The sequence below is a fragment of the Neomonachus schauinslandi genome, chromosome 11 (assembly GCF_002201575.2).
Source record: "Neomonachus schauinslandi chromosome 11, ASM220157v2, whole genome shotgun sequence".
Lineage (NCBI taxonomy): Eukaryota > Metazoa > Chordata > Mammalia > Carnivora > Phocidae > Neomonachus > Neomonachus schauinslandi.
In genome coordinates, this window is record NC_058413.1 from 8,370,995 (window position 1) to 8,395,974 (window position 24,980).

The 24,980-nt window shown below is 53.3% G+C and overlaps 1 protein-coding gene across 1 annotated transcript; it reads right to left on the minus strand.

The window, feature by feature from the left end:
• Positions 1 to 7,497: 7,497 nt before the first annotated feature.
• On the minus strand, positions 7,498 to 18,999 carry SPINDOC (spindlin interactor and repressor of chromatin binding). The gene is made up of 6 exons (XM_021684962.1): positions 18,637 to 18,999; positions 14,750 to 15,079; positions 14,505 to 14,654; positions 14,237 to 14,374; positions 13,869 to 14,069; positions 7,498 to 8,301 (listed from the first exon to the last, which is right to left on the minus strand). Exons 1-6 carry the CDS (start codon positions 18,761 to 18,763, stop codon positions 8,090 to 8,092), a joined length of 1,158 nt encoding a protein of 385 aa, XP_021540637.1. The 5' UTR covers positions 18,764 to 18,999; the 3' UTR covers positions 7,498 to 8,089.
• Positions 19,000 to 24,980: the final 5,981 nt, after the last annotated feature.

Here is a 24,980-nt window from a genome sequence, read left to right on the forward strand (position 1 = left end):
ATCCTATTTTTCTTGGTGTCTCTAAATTTCCATCATGCGCTTTATCACCACTCCCAGACACCATACTGAAGTCAGGGCATTTCAGAGATGTTGGAGTGTGAAAAAAATGTGCATCTTAGCACACTCATGGACTTGAATGCTCATGCCCTGCCCAACCACCTCCTGGGCCGGCACTACTATTCGCATTCCCCTTTCTTGGTTTTGTTAACACGCATCGAGAGCTGTGTACCGTGTGGACGCTATCACAGTTACGAGGAGCCGGAGGCACCGTTATTTCCCTCGGCTTACAATATTAGGAAGTCCAAGTGTAGAGAAGCTCAGTTCCTTGCTGCGGGAGTGGGACTGGCGAGTCAAGCCCAGGCTTCCGTGAGAGGCGAATAGGGTAGTGAGTGAACACACACGTCCTGCCGCCAAGGTGCTCCTTAGTAGCTCTGTGATCTTAGGCAAGCCTCTTAAACTCTCTCTACCTTAATTTTCCCATCTTTTAAATGGGGAGAATAAACGTACCTAGTTCATAAGGTTGATAGGTGAGGATATGAGTTAATATACGGAACAGGCTTAGACAGAGCCCGGGGGACAGCCAGCGCTTTGTGTGAGCTGCTGTTATTATAAGGCATATTCTCGCCAGCCTCCCTGAACCTTCTTTTAATTCTCTCTGCTATAACCTCCCCGCTTCCCTGGAGAACAACACTGGACCAGAAGTAAGAGAGCCCATTCTGGTCGCAGCTCTGTCACTAATGGATCACGTGAGCCATTAGGTAACTCCCTTCCCCCTTCGGGGTCTCAGGCTCCTTGTCTGAATGATGAGGGGGAGCTGGATTCGCTGCTCTCTACGGGGTCGTCTATAATGGTATCGTCTGAATGTTTGTGTCCCCCCCCAGGTTTCCTATGCTGCAGTCCTAACCCTCAAGGTGATGGTGATGGCCTTGGGAGGTGATGAGGTCTGGAGGGCCCTGCATGGCCTACTGGGCAGAATGAGATTGGTGCCTTCATAAAAGGGGCCCCACAGGTCTCCCCAGTCCCTTCCTCCACGTGAGGACACAGCAAGAAGACTGCCGTCTGTGAGCTGGGAAGCAGGCTCTGAACCTGCCAGAGCCTTGATCTTGGACTTCCAGCTTCCAGAATTGTGAGTAATAGGTTTGCGGTTTATAAGCCACGAGTCTATGGTATTCTCTTACAGCAGCTTGAGGTCCGAGACAGTCTCCAAAACCCAAACCCAGCAACCATATCCCTCTCACCCTTTCTCAGCCATGGCCTGGGACCACCTCGCCTGGGATGGAGGGGACGGTGTCCCTACCAGCCTCGCTCATGTGTGCTCACAGTGCGGCAGGATGACCAGTGCACACCACCCTGGGGGAGGGGGGGAAGGGGCATCAGGCAGAGAAGCCACCTTCAGTCTTTTCTCCTGGGAGGAGGCGCCCTTTGGACCAACCCATGCTCCCACACTGGGTCACTGTCCCCGGGCAGGGTTCTGCTGCCACTGTCACTGAATAAGGCTGGGCATCCTGGATGGGGAGCTGGGCCGCCACGTTGGTAGAGGTCCTGGGAGAAGCCAAGGGGAAAGCGGAAGTGGGTGGTTTTTCATGGGGCTCAGAGGGATCATGGGACCCGGAGGGAATGGCATGGAAGGCTTCTGAGAGGAGGTGATGCTGAGTCTGACTCCAAGGATAAGCAAGCACTGCAAGGAAGGACTGGCAGAGATCGGAGCAACCTGTGGGGGCATGAAGAAGACGGGCCCTCAAGGAGTTCCCATCTCAGGAGGATGTCGGATGGGCCTTGGACTTGCCGACCTGGAGCTGGCAGAGACAGCTGGTACCAGCTGGTGTTCAGGGCTCTAACTGGCTTTCTGGCGGGGGCGGGGCAGGCTAGGCCGGACTCACCAGTGTGCCAAGATGATGTCCCCATGTACCCACTGCTGTACAGTCACAGCTGGAGCTGTCAGGGTGTCTGGAGATGAAATTACCACTTTCCTCCCCTGCCGCCCTCCCTGGGAAGAAGAGCCCGAGCCCCAAGGAGAGTAGGGATATTTTGTGGTTCCTGGGAGTGTCCTTGGTGCCTCCTGTGGGGCCTGGGATGTAGCAGGCTGTCTGTGAATCCCCTGGGAATGAAAGCCACAGAGCTTTGGCTCACCTCGTCCCCTCTGCCTGGAATTCCCTTTCCCCATTTAACTGCATGACATACTTAAATGTCCCCTCCCGAGGAAGCCCTCTGCAGCCCCCACCTCAAAACCACATCCCTTCATGGATGAACATGCCAAATGGTGTCACACGGGTGCAATCAGCCAAATCCTGAATGGAGGAAATTCTATTCACGGAACAAGCCACCATGTTCTTAAACAAGAGGGAAAAAAAAGGAAAGAAAGGCTGTCACAAGTTGAAATACAATGTGTGAACCTCACTTAGCTCCTGATTCAAAGATCAGCTGGGAAAAGAGACTCATGGAAGACTTCTGGAGATAGGCTGCACACCAATGAGAGCGTACTTACTACTGCTACACTTGCAGATGGTTCAGATGGCAAATTTTATGGCATATGCGTATTTTCACTGCAGTTAGAAAATTTAAAACAAAAAGACATACATGGACCGACTGGGAAATATGAATACTGACTGGATATTAGATGACATTAAGGGATTATTAATTTTTTTTGAGATTTTATTTATTCATTTGAGAGAGAGAGAGAGAGGGCATGAGTGAGGGGAGGGGCAGAGGGAGAGGGAGAAGCAGGCTTCCTGCTGAGTAGGGAGCCTGATTCGGGGCTCGATCCCAGGTCCCCGAGATCATGACCTGAGCCGAAGGCAGATGGTTAACCATCTGAGCCACCCAGGCGCTCTGGGATTATGATTTTTGAAAAGATTTATTTATTTGAGAGAGAGAAAGAGAGAGTGGGGGGGGGCAGAGAGAGAGAGAAATCTCCAACAGACTCCCTGCTGAGCACAGAGCCTGACTTGGGACTTGATCCCAGGACCCTGAAATCATGACCTGAGCTGAAATCAAAAGTCGATGCTCAACCAACTGAGCCACTCATGGGCCCCATTTTTTTTTTTTTTTTTAAGTAGGCTCCATGCCCAACTGGAGCATGAACTCACGACCATATTCTACCGACTGAGCCAGTCAGGTGCCTTAAGGGATTATTAATTTTTATTTTTTATCTTATTTTTTTAAAAAAGATTTTATTTATTTGCCAGAGAGAGAGAGAGACAGAGCGAAGAGCATGACAGTACAAGCAAGAGTGGCAGGCAGAGAGAGAAGCAGACTCCCTGCTGAGCAGGGAGCCCAACTCGGGACTTGATCCCAGGACCCTGGGATCATGACCTGAGCCAAAGGCAGACGCTTAACCAATGAGCCACCCAGGCGTCCAGGGATTATAAATTTTTAAAGTATGATATTGATGTGTTTCACTGAAGACTGTCTCTTAGAGATACAAACAAACCTATTAACAGATGAAATGACACCCTGTCTGGGATTTTCTTTAAGATAATTCAGAAGGGGGGCATCTGGGTGGCTCGGTTGATTGTCTGACTCTTGAGCTCAGCTCAGGTCTTGATCTCAGGGTTATGAGTTCAAGCCCTGAGTTGGGCTCTATGCTGGGTGTGGAGCCTACTTAAAAAATTTTTTTAAAAATTACAAAATCAAAAAAAAAAAAAGAATCTTAAAAAAAAAGAAAATCCAGAAGAGAGGAGGATGTGGGGAGATAAACCCAAATTGGCCATATTTGTTGAAGCTGGGTCAAAGACATATCAGGGTTCATTATGCCATTTTCTCTTTCTTTTTTTTTTTTTAAGATTTTATTTATTTATTTGAGAGAGAGAGAGAGAGCACAAGCAGGGGGAGCGGCAGGCAGAGGGAGAAGCAGTCTCCCCACTGAGCAGGAAGCCCAATGCGGGACTTGATCCCAGGACCCTGGGATCATGACCTGAGCTGAAGGTAGACGCTTAACCTACTGAGCCACCCAGTACCCCTTCTCTACTTTTGGGTGTGTTTGAAAATGTCTATGATCAGAAAATAAATTAAGAAGAAAAAAAAGAAAAAATAGTGCCCCTCTACCATGCCCTGTTTTTCTTCCACGCACTCATCCTGGCCGGACATACTGAGAACCTCCCCGTTTACTGTCCATCTCACCCAGAATGGCCCTTGGTTCTCTTGTCCACATCGGTGTCCCGAGTGCCTGGAACTCACAGCGCATGCCTCTCACCCAGCTCACAGCCTGGGCTGGGGCTCCAGGACCTCTTGAGCTTAGCATTGAACCCCTGTACAGGTTTGGTTATCTCGACCCCAGCCATGACTTCAGAGGGCTGTGGGTGAGTGTCTCAGAGGCAAACTGCTCATCCAGGAAGATGTGGGTGCCACAGGCAAGAAGACTTGCTCTAGGTCAGGGAGGGGTGGAGGGGAAAGGGCAGGTTCTGGGATAGGAGAAGCTCCCCCTGCCCTGCCCCCTAGAGCCCCCCAAGCTCACGTGGACACTCTTGTACCTGTCCCTGCTTTTGTAGCTCCCAAGTACCAAGCCCAGCCTGATTCAGGGTCAGAGGTTGCTGAGTGAGGCCAGGACCAGCAAGCAGGGCCCTCCCAAGGGGCCAGGAGGCATTTTCTGGAAAAGGAACAGGGGAGGAGCAGGACTCCCTCCACCTCAAAGCCCTCAGCTTGGTTCCCAGACATTGTCACCTGGGATGGTGAGATGAGCGCCCTTCTGCATCTGCTGTGAGTCCCTTCAGCTGGCACTGCCAGGAGCAAGCTATGATCCCAGCAGGTGCTGGGACCTCGGTGGGGGCTCTGGAAATCGGCATGGCGAGGGCACTGAGCACCACCACTTGAGTGGAGCAAAGCCTCGAGGTGCTGAGCGGTTGTCATCGTGAATGACCTTCCCCACTCCCACCTGACTCCATTCCTGCCTCACACCCCGAACCTACTGCAGGTCCCCAGGCCCTCAAGGGAAGATGTCTCAGTCCTCCTGAAGCCGAAACAGGCCACGTAGCACAGGAGACAAGAGCTCGGGGGTCCGACAGATCCAGGCTCGGCCTGGCTCTGCTCCTTCACCAGCTCTGGAATGGTGGGTAAGTCGTTCGTCTTGCTGAGCCCGATCCCTCACCTGTGTGACGGGCCCAGTGTGGGGTGACCCACAGTGGAGACAGGCCGGGTGTCCTGTCTGTGCTCTGCGATTCCCAGCACGGTGCCTGCCCCCGGGGGGCCTTCAGTCATGTTTGTGGAATCTGCAGGAGCGGCAGAGTCTGGACCAGACCAGCGATGCAGCTAGGGTGCCACACAGGGCCCAGCCAGTGTCTCCCCTTCCCAACCACACCCGTACACACACCAGTTTCTCTTCGGGGAGGGAAGGGGCTGCTTCTTCCTTTGTCTTGGACCAGCTTGAACTATACAGCTATTGCTGGTATCCAGAAAGATCTCCCCATCCTGGACCCCGAGGGGGCAGCTGGGGAGAGCAGGAGGTGGCCCGGTTCAGAGAGCAAAGGGGACTAGAGGCAAAGGTATCAGGAGCTGGGGGCAGTGGCCCCTTCTTCCCCCACCCTCCACTCAACGTGTGATTGGGCCTCCGCATCACACCTGGAGAGTTGCCACCACCAGCCCCGAGGCACCGATGGCGGGGGAGGCTTCCTTGGTGTTTGGGCAAACGGCTGCAGCAGCACCTGGTCTGGGGCTGGGGGAGATGGCGGGGGCACACACACATGCCCCCCAAGCACTGAGTCACCGACGCTCGGAAACTTCTGCACTCGGGGTGGAGTCGTGCCCTGGCTCCTCTCCCCACCTCTCCCTGGAAGCCCTCTGGGAGCTCCCAGCCCCACACACTCATATCGTCCCAAGGGTCTTGGCCGAGGCTGGGCAGACCCCTGTCGACCAAGATGTGGGGATGAGGTCAGGGGGCAGCCATGCCACCCACAGCCACTGTGGCCGCCAACCCTGTGCGGGGAGCTGCGCGCACTCTAGGGACCGGCTTGCCCTGGGAAAATGTCACACAGGAAGACACACCAAGAGGGCACTTGACAAACATTTATTGAGCACCTACGATGTGCCAGGCCCCAAGCAGGGCCCTAGGAAAATGAGGTCAATGCAGCCCAGTCCTTGCCCGAAAGGAGCTCACAGTCTAGTGGGCCGGCCACCAATCACATCAACAGCAGAGAAGGTGCATTGAACTTCACGATTTTACAGCGCGCTTTAGATGTTTTCTCAATTGTAAACACCCAGCAACACAGCCACGTTGATTTAAAAGCACATTGGCATAATTGTAAACACAGTCACACGATTGGAAGGATGGAAAGAAATCACCGGCAGTGATTCACATCCATGTTTCAAAGCCCGATTTGCAGCCTTATTTACTCCTTCCTGTTAAGTGGGACGGAAGTTTTACAAGTTTGCAGAAACAGGGGTGGAGACCCAGGGGAGTTCCATGGCCCACCTGTCACACACTGGGGAAGCCACCCTAACACAGGATCTACTGACTTTTCTCCACAACGTGCCACACCCATGCATTCTAATTCCCCGACTAGGGCCCCACAGACTTGCACTCCTCCCAAGCTTGTCAGACAGGGAGACAGGACCACATCCCAGGAAGCAACCATGCGGAGATCACCCACAGTGGGCCCACACCGGCTCAGAGAAACACATGGCCCGGTGTCATGTGCTCATACCCAGATCCTTCCTGAGTTAAAGAGGAGCTTTCTGGTTAGTTCAAAACCTGGCTGGGTCAGTGCTGTAGGCGAGCGCCCCCTCTAGAGTCCTCTGGAGGCCTCACCTCTCCCCAGGTACACAGGACTTAACAGGAGCAGGGAAGCAGTCCTGGAGCGGGGGCTGGACTGTCCCAATGCTCCACGTGCTTCTGGATTCTAAAGGCGACAGTGGGGTTTGGGGTCTGACAGGCAGCTCCCCGTGCCCCTCTTCAGTGCCCCTCTCACCCATGGGAGAGAAACAAAATGCCACAGAGAATTGGCTTGTGATGTTGGTTTAGGAGGATAAAGAAGCTGGTGAAGAAACCCAAAGTGGGCCATCTCTTGGCCCAGGAAACGGGGAAACCGGACAAAGGAAGGAGTTTAATGAAGCCAAGGAGAGGGTGGGTTGGAGTAAGGCGCCACATGGCCACTGCCTCATCCTGGGGCAGGGGAGGGGAGGCAGGTCTCCCCCGCCGACCCCGTAGGCTGGCCACAACCATTTCAATTTAGAAAGATCAGTGACTAGGGTGGAAGCGCCCCTGTCCCCCCACCATGGCCTCTCTTGGACAGAGGCTTACCAAAGGAATCAGAAAGTACAAAATGTCAAAGAAAAGGTGTTTCTGACCCCATTTCAAGGGCACAGGGAAGGGGCAAGGTATCCCTCTGTGACTGGCACCAAGGCAGCCCCAGTCGTCCAGCCAATGATGCCCTGTCCTGGCCCTGCTCTGCCCTCCCTCCCAGGACCATCGGTCAGCCCACCTGCCCCTCAAGGTCGCTCCAGGAGCCTGGATATCCTGCTAGCCAATCCCGTCCCCCAATGATGGCCCAGACGGAACTCTCTTAATAAAAAAAAATAATTTATTGTCAACAAAGGAGATATATACAACAGGAAAATAGGTGAAAAGGAGGGAGGGAGTGAACAAAGCCCCCAGGTGGGCTGTTTGGGCCTCCTGCAGGGATGGAGCGGGAAGAGGTAATGGAGGCCTCCTGGTTTAGGGGCCTGAACAGGTGGGGGAGGAGAGGCGTCCCCCGAGGTAGTGGGACTCAGTTCAAACCCCATCGTGACCACCTCTTGTGTAAGGCACTGTGCCAAGGGAGAATGGGGGTGGGGCTAAGAGGGGGAACGGAGCGGGGACAGAGAGGTCTGGGTCAGTGAAAGGATCAGGGTAGGTGTTCTCCACGGCTCAATGCCCTACCACACGACAGCCCTGAGGCCAGCCTTGCCCATCTCAGGGCCTGGCCTTGTGCCTTGCCAGGGGAAGACACCTTCCAGTGCCCCCAAGTAGCAGTGGATGCTGCCCCCCTTCCTCTCCTCCATCCTGCCTTGGCACCTGGTTTTCCTCTCTCCATCAGGTGGTCGAGCCGGGCAGCTCTGAGTGATAAGCCAAAGGGGGACCCTGCCTCCTCCCTCCCTCCCTCCCCAGGAAAGCGAGAACCTACACACCACTCCCTGCCTCTGGCTGCCCCCCCACAGTGGTGCTGGAGTCTGACAGAACTGCAGGCCAGTTTGGGGTGTCACCTGCTCCCACACTCTTGGTGCCCTGGGGATGCTTAGACCAGTCTTGCAGGAGGCTGACTGCCGGGGGCTCCTCCATCCGGACGCGGATAACCTGGAGATCCAGTGTCCCGCGAAGCCCCGGAGGGGGAGCTGGGCAGGGATGGGAGTAGAGAGCAGAAGTCAGGGCCCTCTGGACCCCCACCACAATGGTGCCCCCCAAAGGCCTCTGCAAACCGCACCTCCACTCCCAAGCCTTCACTTCCACAGTCCAAGGCCTGGTATGAGGGGGGAGCCCAAGGGACAGCGGGAAGCTCCACTCTTGGTTCATCAGAGGACCATGACCAACCAGAAAATGAGGTCACAGCCCCGGAGGCATAAGTCAGACTTCCTCCCCCACGTATTTTGGTACACAGATGCTCAGTGCTGTCTACCTCCCTCGGCTCTTCCCTTCAGCTCACTCTGCTTCATCTAAAACTTCCTGGGATCCCTAGCCTGAGGGCTTCTGCCTTGTGTGGACACAGGTGGTGGGAGTGGGGAACCCCCGCCAACCAAGTAAGACACAGCTTTGCCCACCAAGGGGCTCACAGACGGATCCGGAGGCTAAGGCGAGAGCCCCGCACAGCCAGTCCTGGGTTAGCATCCCAGCTCTGCCCTGCGAGCTTCACGGGGCTCTTCCGCTCCGGTCAGGACCTACCCCTCGGGGATCAGATGTCCACCTCAGCAGTGGGGAGCAGCTGCTCAGAATAGGCAAAACCGGGCCCTAAGAGAGGGGCGAGCAGACTCCACACGGCCTTCCTGGAACTCCCGATCCGGTGGCAGGAGCCGAAAGGATGAACGGACACAAGATGTGATGTGTTGCGTATGGATGGAAACAAAGTGAAATAAGAAAACACACCAGGGAAGGGGACAGATAGCACGGAGGGCCTCGTGGAGCGGGTATGTGAGCAAAGACGTACAGAAAGTGAGAGTCCGCTATGCGGGTGGCTGGGGAACAGCACCAGGCAGAAGGAAGGGCGAACACGGACGCCCGGGGGGGCGCCTGCCTGTGTTTGCAGGAACAGCAGGCCAGTGCCTGTGCAGAGCCGGTGGGCTGGGCTAGGAGAGTCAGGATCCTGGGGTGACCATCCCCGGTCGCCGTGAGGACTCTCTGGCTTTTTATCTGGAGTGTGACAGGAACAGCAGGGACAGCATCCAACTTGGTTTGCACTGGGGACCCTGGCTACCGTAAGAGAGGAGACCAGAGTGGGCAAAGACAAGAAGCCAGGATGCCAGGGAGATGGCCATTAAGGAACCAGGCAAGAGATGGCTTGGACCAGGGTAGCCGCCATGGAGGGGGTGAAAGAAGGGTGAATTCTGAACCAATCTTGGAGGTGGGGCTAACACGATTTGCCGAGGGCTTGATGTGGAGTCTGGAAAACGAGAAGAGGATGACTCTTGAAGGTTTAGCCTGAGCAAAGTGCACAATGGAAAAGGGGAGAGGAGGATAGGGAGGAGGAGAGTGGCTTGGGGTGGGTGGGGGGACGTGGGGGTTCAGTTCGGATAAGCCAGTTTGACAGATCTTATGGACAACCACAGATATGTCACATGGGCATCTGGAAGAGAGGCTGGAACCAGGGGGAATCTGGGTGGGAGCTGGGAGCACATGAACTTGGACTGGATCGCTCCGGGAGTGAGGAAGGTCTTGCCCCGGGGTTGAGGCATCCAGTCCCTCACTTAACCACTCCCTCACTGAACACGTAAGCAGCACCTGGACCCTATGCCAGGTGCTGGGGAGATCACAGGAAATGAAACAGATGCACATCCTGACCTGAAGCAGCTTATATTCAAGAAAGAGGAGAGAGAACTGTCCCATCTGATTCAGGGAGTCGTGTATGAAAGGACAGGCTGGAGAAACAGAACAACCAGTGAAGCTGGAGGGAGACCCGGCCAGTGGCCCGAGGAGCCCCAAGATCAAGAGTGATTCCAGAAAGGAGGGAGGGGCGATGTCACAGTTATGGTCACATTGGGGAAAGTCAAGCACTGAGAATTGACTGTTGGATTTTCATTTTAGGCAAGTCAAAGGTGACCTTGCCAAAAAAGCAATTTTAGCATGAGATGGGAGGATGGGAATAGGACTGAAGTGGCTCCCAGAGAGGGGAGGGCCAGTTAGTGTAGAAAATGCTCCCCAGCTTCGCTGAAAAGGCTTGGGGACACATGGGACAGTGGCTAGGGAGGCATGAGGGGTCAAGAAGGGAGAAATCACAGCTTTGCATAGGCTGCCGGGTAAGATCTGGAGGAGAGGGAAATACGGACGGTGGACAAAGAGGAGAGCACAGAGAGAAGAGTGGCCTGCAGGGTGCGGGATGGGCTCCAGCGAGGAGTGGGGGGCGGGGAGGGGGGCGGGACGACAGGCTTTGCCAGCAGCAGTTCAGCCCCAGCAGCAGAGAGAAGGCAGAGGATGCGGCTTGGATGCTGGAGGGGGATGGGCACAGGTGGAGACGCACACAGGCTGTTGCTTACTAGGCAAGGGGCCCTGAGAGAGGTGCCTTACCTCTCCGAGGCTGTGTCCTCTTCTCCAAAATGGAAATCCTAATATTGTGTATGGTGGTTGTGGGGATTTAAGGAGACCGATGACATGCTAAGACATTAAAAGAGTTCAGCAGGTGGTAAGAGCTCATGGACTTCGGGACTGCTCAAAGCAACAGAATTATGTACCAATTCTTTCTGGTAGCACGGAGGGCAGAGGTGAGGGTGGGTGGGGAGAGAAGCATCAGGACAGTGAAGCCTGACATGTGAGGCCCTTCCAGAAAGCAGGCACGATCAGAGCCCCAGGGCCGTGAAAAAGCAGGCCAGGAGGATTTATCAGTCTGGGGACAAGCTGAGCCCCTTTTGCACTCCAAACCCAGGGCTGGCCCCCCTCCCTCCTGGGAAGCCCAAGCCCCTCTGCTTCCCCAGCAACATTCCCCCCTTCCTCTATATCTGTGCGTGTGTGGGTACAAGCACACACCGCCAGAGAGTGGGCCCAAGTCTTTTTCTCTTTCTCATTAAGGCTTGTTTCTGATTGGCGACTGAAAATGTCACCACCACGTGACAAGTGAAGGCAGCCACTATCCACCCTTCTTTCAATAAATCTTTACAGAGGGCTTTCTTTGTGGCAGGCACGGTACTGGGTGCTGAGGATACAGGAGTCAACAAAACAAAGACCCTGTCCCTTGCAAAGCTCACACATGCACACACACACTTTTTCCTTGGTCCAGCCTGGAAACATACTGAGCCTGGCTGAGGTATCCTAAGAGCCGGCTCTCTAGGTCTCACTCAAATTAAACAGTAGCAAGACCAAGAGACTCTCTGTGTCATGATTTGTGAGTGGGGTCCTCAAGGCTCACCTTCTCTCCTGGCTTGGACGCCTCCCCACCCTCGTTCTGCAAGGCCCTTGGAAAGTTCCAGAAAGTCTTCTCAGCTTCACACTCATATCCATCAGCTCAGCTGACCTCACCACGGTGACCTTCCCCAACTTCTAAATCCTTGACTTTTAAACTTTTTTAAAGCAATAGAATCTTTACTCAAAACCTTCCAAGAACCTCAATACATAAAGCAACCCAACATGAAGACATTCTGGTTGAAGCCTCACAGGGTCTTGAGGAATCTGTCCGAACTCTGGGATCCTGAAACAGTCTGTGACCACGCTCCAGAGCCTTTGCCCTGCATAGAACTAGGGTGGCTGCGTCACTGCCCCTGACCTGTACCCCCAAACAGACAGTAAGTTTCTTGGGGACAAAGAAACTCTACTCTGTCCTCACTCATGTCATTTTCCAGAGGGCTTCCTTCAGGGCTGAGCTGCTGTGGGTTCCGGCCACCTCCAAGCTCCCTAGATCCTGCCCCCTGCTGAGAGAAAACCCTCTCACATCAATCAGATTGGTGAACCCCAAGGCCTCAGACTTTGCCCATGCACCCCAAAGGAACCTGAGATCTCAGGGACTACCCTTCTCAGCTACTCACCACTCCAGATAGGTGGAATTTGGGCACAGGGTATCCCAGGACTCAAAATGAAGGCTCCCTTTCGAGAATGAAACCAGAAGACCCATTAAACAGTGGAAGCGCTTAGCCCTTTAGAGCAGTGAGATACCGAAGACAACGAGGAAGCTTGGGGAACGCTCAAGTCCAAGCAGAGCGCACTGTTCTGAGAGAGGCAGGACTGGAATGTGGCTCAAGCTGAAACTTGAGACAGCTAAAACCGTGATCTACGTGAAGGGCTGACGCCTGCCTCAAGAGGAGAAAAAGTGGAGCCCGTTTTGGTAAAATATGATCAAGCGAAAGTGCACGTGTGTACGTACACACGCACACACCGAGCTTTGTAGAAGGTCTCCAGGATACAAACTGAACTATTAACAGCGCTCACCACTGGTGGAAGGGGGCAGGAGACGGCGCACATTTGCTTTTTTCTTTATGCAAAAAGCCTACCTCCTTTTTGAGAGCCCTGCTCTGGGGAGCCCCTGGGACCTCCCGTGCTATCTTTCCCTGGGCTCTAACTCTGAATGCACATTTCAGACAGGCCGGGACAAGGTGCTGTGTGTCACTCGGTCGCTCCTTCAAGAGCCATTTCCCGAGCCCAAGATGCCTGGCATGGAGAGATGAAGAGGAACCAGGCTCAGCCTCTGCCCTCCCAGAATGCATTCTGGTCTAATCTGAATTCTGCCACTGCTTGGCTATGTGACTGTTGCCTAAAGACGTCCACACCCTCCTCCCCAGGATCTGTGACTATGGTCATGTTACATGACAAGGAGGAATTAAGGCTACAGATGGAATTAATGTTGCTGATTAATCAGCTAACTTCAAACTAAAGAGATTGTCCTGGATGATCTGGGTGGGCTCCATGTAATCCCAAGGGTCCCAGTGGGGAAGAGGGAGGCAGAAGAGTCAGGTCAAAGATAGCATCCTCAGAAGGACTCTCCTGGAGGCTGCTGGCTTTGAAGATGGAAGGAGACCAAAACCCAAGGAATGCACGCAGCTTCTAAGAAGCTGGCAGGACAAGAAAATGGACACCCTTCACCCCTGCCCCCGGAGCCTTCAGAAAGGAACATGACCCTGCCGACATCCGGATTTTAGCTCAGTGAGGCTCATTCCTGACCTCTGACCTCTGGAACCGAGAAGGGATAAAGCGTGTTCTTGAAGCCACGAACTTGTTATTGCAGCCACAGGAAACGAATACAAGGATCAAGGGAAGGAGGAATCAGCTCTGAGACTCAACCTTCCCAATTCCTTCTCCCCCGCAGAAAACAGACTTTTCTAAAGGCCAGATGAACCACGTATAGAAGTTTCTGGAAATCGGTTAAACACGATACAAACACAAGCGCTTACTGCTATCATTAGACAAGTCACTGGACTGCTTTCTTCACGGAGGTGCCTGTTGAGTTCACCACGGGTCTGCTAAGGCCCTTGCTCCAAAAGGGTGAACTGGGCACCTCAGGTATCAGGTGGAATCAGCCTGAAGTGTGGTGCTGAGTGTCTGGCTTTGGGGAGCACTGGCCTAGCCCAACCTAACGACCAATCCGTTAGCAGCTCAGCTTTCTGGCCAGTCCGTGTCATTCAAGTCTGCCTGTCCTTGGCCCCGTCTCTCAGGGGACCCGAGTGCTAACCACCTCTGCCCTGGGCTCTGCTGCAGAGCAGCCTCGAGGAGGCCAGACCCCAGGGATGCAGCCTGCCTGACCCTCCCTTGTCGTCCCCTCTCAGGAGCTCACCTGGAGAGGGGCTTTCCGGCTGGGGAAGGCCTCCTTCTGCAGCTCTCCCCTCTTTGGGTGAGTCCTTGCTGTCTGAGGCCCTGAGCTGGGTGTGGGAGAAGAGCTGGAGGACGAAGCCTGGGGGGAAGCTGCCGTCAGTGAAGTGTCGGACCTCAGCAGGAGCAGCAAAAGTCTCTGTGGGTGAGTCAGGTGACGGGGGGTCTGGAAGGAAGGACAGGATGGACCTGTGAGTCTGGGAGGCTGAGCTGTCTATCCTCACTGAAGCCAGAATCCAAAGGCCTGGACCAACCGCCCTCCCCTGCTTGGCTTTCCTCTAGGAGCACTGCGGCTGGAGCCCATGCCCACACCTGCATGGGCCTCCCTCTCACCTGGGTCAGGGTCTGGGTCCAGGTCCAAGTTTTTGGTCATGGGTCTGCCTCTTTTCTTTCTGACCGGCTCTTCCCCAGGGGGTTCCTTCCATCTCTGACCACGGGGCTTCCTATTTCCTGGCTCCGAGACAGGAGCAGCTGCAGAATGAGAAGACCCCAGACCTTTTAAAGGGTCCACGCCTGAGCCCCACAGCCTCTCTCCACACAGAACACAGGGCGCATGTTCCCCTCTCCCCAGCTCAGCCTCAAGTGCTTCCAGAAGACTGACCAGGAAGCTCGAGGGGGCGGAGTCCCCTGGGCCGGCTCCTTTTCGGGAGAGATGGGTTGTCCTCAGAGTCAAGGAGAACGACAATCTCTGCTGGCATTTTGGCAGGGTCTGGGTCGGAGTCCGGGTCAGCTTCGACATCCTGGCCTGAGTCTGAAGAGGGCAAACACCCAGTGAGCTCCAAGTCCTCTGAGAGGCCGACTTTTCCCTCCATCCTCCACCCCTACCGCCCCCCGCCCCATCCCTACCTGAGGTGGGTGAAGAAGTCTGCTCAGCTCTGATGTCTTGCAAAAGGGCCACCCCCTCACTCCAGGCCTCCAGGATGTTGCTTTTCTCTGAAGGGCTCAGGTCCAGGGTGTGAGGATGCTGTTCCAGGATGTGCATGCGCGCCGTGTCTGCAGAGGGGGACCGGATTTCGGCCCCACACACCATGCACAGTGCCCGCCCGCTGCCTCCTGGGCTGTTTCCCACCAGGAACTCCTGCTCCCAAGACACCTGCTGCTTGGGCTCCTCGCAGCCATCGCCACCCGCCTCCAGCAGGTTGGGCCTAGGCGGTGGGGTCTTCTCCTGTTGGGCCACTACAGAGGGAGAGGTGCAGGACATGTTAGTGGTAAAGGTGCCCACGGCCTAGAATACTTACAACTTGATTCCCCAAACTGGGTGGAGTGCTGGGGGGCAGAGGGAGGAACATTGCCCCCCAAAGTCTTTCTCTCCCTTCCCCTGCAGCCCAGGAGACGCTGTGTGCCTGGGCATCCCGCTATCTCCCTGCCTATCTCCTCTCAATCTGGGCTCGGACCACAGGTCCACGTGCTTTTCCGACAAGCTGTGTTCTTGCAGGTCTTCAGTCCTGGCACATCCGTCCAGACCGTCCTGATCAGTTCGATAAATTCCTATACTTCCTTCACGGCCCCGCTCACATTGTCACTCCTGGGAAGCCTTCCTGACCTCCCACCCCTGGCGGGGGATTATATCCACGTCTGACTTCCAGGCCACACTGCATACCTTCTTGAGAACAAGAATGCTACGTGTGATCATCTATTGTCCCCACAGGGCCTGGCACGCAGGAGATGCTCAGTGAGCCTTTAGTCAGCGAATGACGGGCATGTCTGCTTCTCCATCCGGCGAGGCCCCCTTAACAGGCCACCACACCCCGTCACAATCCCTTTCCCATCTCCCAGAGCAACTGCAGGTGTGATCTCATGCCCAAGGGTCTGCCTGGCATCTGCTTTGGGCACCTGGACCACAAACTCTGGCAGGGCAGGAATCCTTTCCAGCTCGACAAAGAAGGCAGGCTGAGACCCACATAGCCTGGCAGCTCAGTGTTTCTGTGGAGTCTCCTGACCTCTGATGGCCACCCCTCTCTCCCACCTGAGAAGATGAAATAAAATATGGGGGGGCCCCTAACACCTAGGAACCGATGGGGAGGTGGCATTTAAAATGGGCCTGAGAGGGCGCCTGGGTGGCTCAGTTGGTTAAGCGACTGCCTTCGGCTCAGGTCACGATCCTGGAGTCCCGGGATCGAGTCCCGCATCGGGCTCCCTGCTCGGCAGGGAGTCTGCTTCTCCCTCTGACCCTCCTCCCTCTCGTGCTCTCTCTCATTCTCTCTCTCGCAAATAAAAAAAAAAAAAATTAAAAATAAATAAATAAATAAATAAAATGGGCCTGAGAATTTGTCAGGACTCAGAAGATCCAGGTCCCAGGCTGCACTGTACCTATCTCCCACATGACCGGGCACAAGACCCTTGACCTCTTGGTTGCCGTTGGGCTTTCTTTCCCACCATTCTTCCAAAACAGCTCTCGCCAGGGTCACCGATGCCAAACCCAGTGGTCAGTTCTTAAACGTCATCATTTGACTCATCACTTCTTCCATCTTGATTTTTGTCACTTGGCTCCTAGGCACCACCTCCCGTTGGTTCGTCTCCTACTTCCTGGGGCTCTCTTGGGGTCACGCGTGCTGGTTCCTCTCATCTCTTCTCATGGCTCTCTCACTTCTTTCAGGGCGTAGCTGAAGAACCATCTTCTTGCAATGGCTTTCTCTGCCCCTCTGCAGAAAGCGGGGCACCCCATTCCCCTTCCCCGCTCGTGTCCTCCTTAGCCCACACCGCCACCGGGCCTAACATGGTGTCACTTGCGCTCCATGTCTCCCCACTGCATGGCAGGCTCCGGGACAGCATGACTTTTGACCGTCCACACCTAGACCCCCAGCCTCAAGAACAGCACCTGGCAGGTAGTGGCATTCAGAAATCTCTGATGGGGACCGACTCCATCTCCAACCCACAGTCACCGGAGAGAGTTCCACAGCTCCGTTCTTAGACCCCTTCTGTCTGTCTCCTTCCTCTGACAGTCTCCTCCCATTGCCTGCCTGCTGATGACTCCCGTATTTCTACCTCCAGCCAGACTCTCCCCTGCATCTAAACGCACGTGTCTGATGCCTATCTGGTCATGGCACTTGAATGTGTCACAGGCATGTCAAACTCACCCTGTTCAAACCTTAACTCCCTATCTGCACATGCCAGCATCCTAGCCCTCTTGTCTTTTTCGTGGGAGGCCTGTCCTTCTGGATGCTCAGGCCAAAGACCTTGAATTTATCCTTTCCCCACTTACCCCAAATCTTTCAAAAAGCTTCTGCTTCAAGACATTTATACTTGCTATTCTCTCTGCCTAAAATGCTTTCCCTCCCATTACCCACAAGTTTCGTTCTCTCGCGTCCTTTGGGTCTGTGCTCAAAATTCACATTAGAGAAGGCTTTCCTGACCACTTGATATTCCAAATAAAACACCCCCACTCTCTTTTCTCCTCCCTTTGCTCTGGTGTTCTCTGAACCACATATCGGCACCTGACACCCTATGCATTTGATTTTGTCTTTGGTCATTCATTTATATATATATATTTCAGAAGGGATGTTTCATCTTTGTTTATAGCCATTAGCATGCCCAGCCTAAAACTGCTTGGCTTATGGTAGGTGCCTAATGAAGACCTGTTGAATGATTTAACTTCTCTTGGACTTCTACTTCCTCATCCCTAACTGGGGAATAGGGCCTCTCTTGCAGGGTTGTTGAGAGGATTAACTGAGACAGCCTGGCATCCAGCATTCAGTAAATACTAGCACAAGTAGGGAAAGAACTTCTGTTGGATGCAAAGCTCTGAGAAGGGTAGCAGCCTTTATTTACCGGACTTGTTTTATAACTCTCCAGATTCCAAAAAGGATGAGAGGCAGTGCAGGGAGACAGCGGGTGCTGCTGAGGTTAAATAAATGGACTTGCTCTCAACCTCTTTGGGGTACAATCCCCCCTACGGGAAGAGGTATTTGAGAATAAAAAGATATTTGCACTTCCATGAAAATTTTTCTGGCATTTTCATGAGTATTAAGTTTTCCACTAAGAAGGCCCTTTGTTTTCTAATGGTCTGCAAGATCCTGCGGACTAAAGAAATTGGTAAAGGGGGAGGGGAAATCAAGTGTTCCCAGATTGTTCCTCGAATCCCTTCCCAAGGCCAATCTCCTTCCAGCGTGGCAGAGGATACCCCTAGCAAACACTTCTCTTCCGAAACTGAGTATGCTGTATGCCATCCCAGTCACCCCTGAAGCGCTAGAATCTGACACCTGTGGCTTACGCAAGTGGAAGGCCGGGGATGCAAGGGGAGTTGGGGGACAGCAAAGCTTTCTGCGTAGAGGGCCCTGAAAATCCTCCTCTTGGCGGGCGGCATCCTCGGATCTCTCCGGACACCAGGCTGCCGCGCCCAGCCTCGGGCCCGGAGGCCTTGCTGCCCCTCGGCCTAAAACACAGCTTGGCCCCTGCGCCGGCCTCTGCCTCCGTGGGGCGGGAGACCGCGGCCGCCGGTGCGGGGCCCGGGAGAGGGGGCGCTCGGGCACCGGAAGATCCGGAGCGCGCGGGGTGTGGATCGAAGGCTCCAGACCCCGGACGGGGGCGGGGGAGAGGGAATTCGGGGAGGCCCCAGATTCCAAACCCTGGAGGGGGCGGAGCGAGAGCGCGCCCGGGCCCCAGGCCGGAGGGGGAGGGGGCGCCCGAGTCCCAGGCCGGAGGGGGAGGGGGCGCTGGAGCCCCTGACTGCGGAGGGGGAGGGGGCGCCCGGGCCCGGACCGTGACGCGGAAGTGGGGTCCCCTTCCCTCCTCACCTCTGAGCATCGGCTCGGGCCGCGGAATTACAGCCACCACCATGGCCTCCTCCTCGTCCTCCCCTTCCTCGCATTTGAGCGTCACCTCGAAGCAGTCGAGCGCGGCGCCCTCGGCCTTTAGGGCCATGGTGCGGCCGGTGTGTATGCGGGGGGGGTATCGCGGTGACCCGACGCTGGAGGCCGGGCGCGCAGCCAGGGGCCGCCTCCCGCCCCGCGCAGCCCCTTCCCCGCCGCCCGCCGCTCACCGCCCGGCCTGCGACGGGCGCGTCCGGGCCTCCCCGAGACCGAACGCGTCGGGACCCCGGGTGGGGAGGGCTCAATCCGGGGCCCCAGGCCCCCGCCGCTCCCTTTTATGGAGGCTCATTGTCGGCGCCCGCCCGGCCGGCCCGCCGCCGGCCCGCCCCCGACCCCGCGCGGCCAATCGCGCGTGGCCCCGCCCCGGGCACGCGGCTCCGTTAGCCTCCCGGGGACCCGCAGGGCGGCGGGGAGGGCCGCGGCCTCCCGGCCGGCCTCCGGCGCGGAGGCGGGCATTGCCGGCCGGCGGAGAGGCCCCCAGGCCTGGCGGGCTGCCGATCGGGCCCGTTGGCGGGCGTCGAGAGCGCTACCAGGTGCCCCGGGGTTTTGCTGGGGGTCGCCTTTGCCTTTTCTGAACGAGCCTTCCTCCACCAGGAGATGCCCCGGGCGGGAACAGAACTCGCTGGGCAGCGAGAAGGGCCTTGGCGTGGGAAGCGGGGAGACGGAATTCCTTCTGATATTTCGCAGCTCTGTGACCTTGGGCACGTTATCTGTTTTCTCAGACGACCTCATCCTTTCTCAGAAAACACTGTGGAGCCTTCTGGATAAGGGGATGCGAAGATGGAAGAGCCAAGTGGAGTGTGACACAAGCAAACCACCCCCGATGGTTTTGATTTCCATTTTTTTTAAAACGTGAGTCTAGAGATTTTGAGCCTCCCCAAGGGCACACAAATCCTTGAGAGCGCCAAGACCAGACTCCGGTTACCATGACACTGCTGCATCCTAATCCTGCTCCGGGTGAGCTTTTACCTCCGTGACATAGAATGGGCATCTCCCTCTGCTGTAGAAGCTCTCCTGAGGTTTCGGTTGAGAAAATGTCTGACATTGGAAATCCATCTCAAAATGCTACCCTATCAGACCAGACACAGGAGTAATTCAGAATAATGCATGTAGTGGGTTGGGGGCTGGAGAGCAGAAAGACCTATGGTATCTGGATTGCCATAGGTCTTTAAGTGAATAATCTTGTTACTTTCAAGTGTATCCAGTACGTTAAAGGTTTTACAGATAAAGGTATTACCAAGCGGGTTTCAATCATTTCTATCTCAGGATCACCTGGTAACCTTTGCAGAGATCCCTTCCTTGACCTTCTGCTCTCTCTCTACTGCCCTGCACGGTGCAGATCCTCAGGCTCCCAGGACTGCGGCCTTCAGGTCTGGGTTTGGCCAATGGGAGACAGTGGCAGGAGACTGGAAGATAGGAGGAAGGATAAAGCCAGTGTGTTTCTTCTCTTTCTCTCGCTTGCTCGGGCTTGGGCAGGTCTCCAGCCATAGATAAAGCTCCTCTTTGGTTCCAGCTCTTACTGGGTAGGCTGCCTTGGTTCCAACTTCTGGGGGATGATCCTCACTTCCAGGCTACATTAATTCCAACTCCTCCATTTGTCCCTCCGGTTTAGGAGTGGCAGGGAGTGTCCTGTGTTTGCTAATCTCTGGCTTACCTCTCTGTCCCCGGTTGGGACTACTCAGCCCTTCCAGCACCCTTGTCACTGGTGTCACCAATACCTTGCATTAAATTCTTTGTTTTACGGGCGCCTGGGTGGCTCAGTTGGTTGGGCGGCTGCCTTCAGCTCAGGTCATGATCCTGGAGTCCCGGGATGGAGTCCCGGGATCGAGTCCCGCATCGGGCTCCCTGCTCAGCAGGGAGTCTGCTTCTCCCTCTGACCCTCCCCGCTCTCATGTGCTCGCTCTCTCTCATTCTTTCTCTCTCAAATAAATAAAACCTTTAAAATAAAAATTCTTTGTTTTACATACTTAGAATGGTTCTTATTTCCCCCCTTGGACTCTGAGTGATACACCCAATATTATGCCAGGCACTGTGTCCTCATAAGTCTTAATGTGGTAGACTGTATTGTTCCCATTTTACAGAGCAGGAAGTTGAGGCTTAAAGGGGTAAATTACTTGCCCAAAGTAATACAGCAAGAATCCTATTTCATCAAATCCAAGATGAGCGTTTTCTCTACATTTTAACATCCTTGGAATGGGGATACTTTCTATAATGGACATCACTGTGAAGTTTTAGGAATATCAAGAGTGTTCAAGATTGCCCTTCTGATATTCAGACCATGATGTTACCAGCAGAAATAAGTCACGCTCAGAATGAGACATAGGTGAGGCCCCTTGGTGACCACAAAGATGACTCTGAGTGGTTGCTGCTTCCTTACCATAGATAACTCCAGCCCTGCTTGCATCCTCCTGCCTCCTAGATGAACGTTATAAAGATACCCGGTCTTGGGGCACCTGGGTGGCTCAGTCGTTAATTGTCTGCCTTCAGCTCAGGTCGTGATCCCAGGGTTCTGGGATCGAGCCCCGCATCGAGCTGCCTGCTCCGCGGGAAGACTGCTTCTCCCTCTCCCACTCCCCCTGCTTGTGTTCCCTCTCTCGCTGTGTCTCTCTCTGTCATATAAATAAATAAAATCTTAAAAAAAAAAAAGATACCCAATCTCTAAGTTGCCCCTGCTTTTTGACAACATTCAATCCAGAACTGGCCCCCCACTTCCCTAATCCCTCCACAGAACCATGGAATGCAAGCCCGAATTTAAAGAGACTCACATGAGGGTTTTCCCTAGGGTACATTCTCCTTTACGGAAGCAAGTTAAATAAACCTAACTTTTTTTGACAACAGCAGTGTTCCTGGTGGTCTTCGGTCAGAGGGCTTTGACAACTTTAGCCAATTTACTTTGCATACATTTCATCTTTATGTATATGAAGAGTGATATACAGGAATAGACATTTTTCCAAAGAAGACATCCCAGATGGCCAACAGACACATGAAGAGACATTCAACATCCTCATCATCAGGGAAATACAAATCAAAACCATGATGAGATAGCACCTCACACCTGTCAGAATGGCTAAAATCAACACAGGAAACAGCAGATGTTGTGGAGGATGCAGAGAAAGGGGAACCCTCCTACACTGTTGGTGGGAATGCAAACTGGTGCAGCCACCCTGGAAAACAGGATGGAGTTTCCTCAAAAAGTTAAAAATAGACTACCCTACAACCCAGCGATTGCAATTCTAGGTATTTACCCAAAGGGTATAAAAATACAGGTTCAAAGGAGCACATGAACTCCAATGTTTATAAGCAGCATTATCAACAATAATCGAATAATGTAAAGAGCCCAAATGTCCGTCGACTGATGAATGGATAAAGAAGATGTAGTATGGGGCGCCTGGGTGGCTCAATCGTTAAACTTCTGCCTTTGACTCAGGTCATGGTCCCAGGGTCCTGGGATCGAGCCCCGCATCGGGCTCCCTGCTCAGCGGGGACCCTGCCTCTCCCTCTCCCAATCCCCTTGCTTGTGTTCCCTCTCTCTCTGTGTCTCTCTGTGAAATAAATAAAATCTTTAAAAAAAAATTTTAAAAAATGATGTGGTATGTGTGTATATATGTATGTAGGTGTGTGTGTATATATATATAATGGAATGTTACTCAGCCATCAAAAAGAATGAAATTTTGCCACTTGCAACAACATGGATAGAGCTAGAATGTATTATGCTAAGTGAAGTAAGTCAGAGAGAGACAAATACCGTATGATTTCACTTATATGTGGAATTTAAGGAACAAAACAGATGAACATCGGGAAAGGGGAAAAAAAAAGAGGGACGCAAACCATAAGACACTCTTAACTATAGGGAAACAAACAGGGTTGAGGGATGGGAGTCGGGGGAATGGGCTAAATGGGTGAAGGTCATTAAGGAAGGCACTTGTTGTGATGAGCACTGGGTGTTCTATGTAAGTGACGAATCACTAAATTCTACTCCCGAAACCAGTATCGCGCTATATGCTAACTAACTAGAATTTAATAAAAATTTGAAAAAAAATTAAAAAATTAAAAATTCAATCTTGAATTAGAAAAAAAAAAGAGTGATATAATAAAAGTCTATGTCAAGGAGCGCCTGGGTTGCTCAGTCGGTTAAGCATCTGCCTTTGGCTCAGATCATGATACCAGGGTCCTGGGATCGAGCCCCACATTGGGCTCCCTGCTCAGCGGGGAGCCTGCTTCTCCCTCTCCCTCTGCTGCTCCCTCTGCTTGTGCGTGCTCTCTCTCTGTCAAATAAGTAAATAAAATCTTTAAAAAAATAAAAAATAAGTCTGTCAAAATATCAGTAAGTCTGGAAGAGATTTTTTTTTTAAAGATTTTATTTATTTATTTGAGAGAGAGAGAATGAGAAAGAGAGCACATGAGAGGGGGGAGGGTCCGAGGGAGAAGCAGACTCCCCGCCGAGCAGGGAGCCCGACGCGGGACTCGATCCCGGGACTCCAGGATCATGACCTGAGCCGAAGGCAGTCGCCCAACCAACTGAGCCACCCAGGCACCCCAAGTCTGGAAGAGATCTTTAACTATAAAATACAATGCAAAGAGATAAGAAATTGTGTCAGAATTTGGCAGTTTTTTTTTTTTTTAAATAGGCTTCACACAAATGTGGGCTTGAACTCATGACCCTGAGATCAAGAGTCACATACTCTGCTGAGTCTGCGTCAGGTAGGTGCCCCTTGGCAGTGCTGTTTCTTAAGGGTACATAAGATGATGGCTTCTCTTGCAATCTGTGACATCTCAGATTTAATGAAAAACGGTTAGTTGCAAAAGCAGGACTCTGCTCTGGCTCTGCCTGTCCCCTGTCCTTGCTCTTTCCATTACAGTTCTGCTCTGCTTCTCAGTGAACTCAAAGTCCTCGTTAAATGCACGAAAGGGTAGATACTATTAGCTCCAATATATACATGAAGAAATCCAATCTGAGAGAAATCAGTCCTCAGAAATCGAACAACTTGCAAGTCACAGAGCAATTCCAGCCCGCTGCAAAACCTGGGCTCTTTCCCATCACACCCGCTACTGAGCCAGCCCTCTCTGCCACGAGGACCTGAGGGGGAGCTCCAGACCATCTTAGGTGGAGTTCCCACCCACTGGCTACATACATAGTCAGTGCGTTGCTGAAGGAAGTGGAATCTTTTTTCTTTTTCTTTTCTTTTCTTTTCTTTTCTTTTTTTTTTAAGTTTTATTTACTTGAGAGACAGAGAGAAGGGGCAGGGGAGGGGCAGAGGGAGAGGGAGAAATAAACTCCGGGCAGAGCACGGAGCCCGATGTGGGGCTCGATCCCGGGACTCTGGGATCATGACCTGAGCAGAAGGCAGACGCTTAACCGACCGAGCCACCGGGGCACCTAGAAGGAAGTGGAATCTTAGTTGTCGAGCTAGCCCCCTGTGGAGGAGAGAGGGTAGGTTTCCTCGACAAGTACGTCTGTAACTCGTCTTTTGACTTTGTAAATTTGGCTTTAGAGTATGAGATTCCTAAAACAGGAAGGACAGCCTGGAGATGAGAGAGATGGCAACGGATGGCCTGTTCTAGCAATCAGCTGCTCCAGGCTGCTCTCCATAGTGTCCCCTGGGCTGGAGGCCCAAGCTGGGATGAAGCATTTCCTTTTAGTACAGCTTTTACTATTGGTGGCGTTTTAGGGCCTCAGCGATGATGCAGACAGTGAGCAGAGTGCTGCAGGAAATAAAGCTGTCTGAAGCTCTAAATGTGGAGAGGGCTGTTGAAGGCTAAGTAAGAGGGTGGATGCGTGGCTTCACTTCTAACTTGCGTGGCATTTTGTAGCGATCTTCAGCAAAAGCCATAATAAATATCTGTCCATGCTCTTTGGCTCAATAATCCTATTGCCAACAGGGTACCTGGGTGGCTCAGTCAGTTAAGTGTCCGACTCTTGATCTCAGCTCAGGTTTTGATCTCAGGGTCGTGAGGTCAAACCCCATATTGGGCTCCCAGTGTGGAGCCTGCTTAAAAAAAAAAAAAAAAAAAAAAAGTTACCCTGAAGTCACCCAAAAGAAGAAAAATAATGACCCAACACAGATATCATAGCAGTGTCTGCCCCTTAAACTACTCATTCCCTGAAACTTAGTATACTCTCACTCCTAGGTGCTGGTGAAATGTTACTCAGTTCTTGCATGTAGTCAGAGGTCCCCTTCTCTTGGCTCTTGACTCGGTCGGGACAGCTCTCCTATGAAACCAGGCATAGCACACTGATGATTTGTTTGCATGTCACAGTCCCCCGTGGT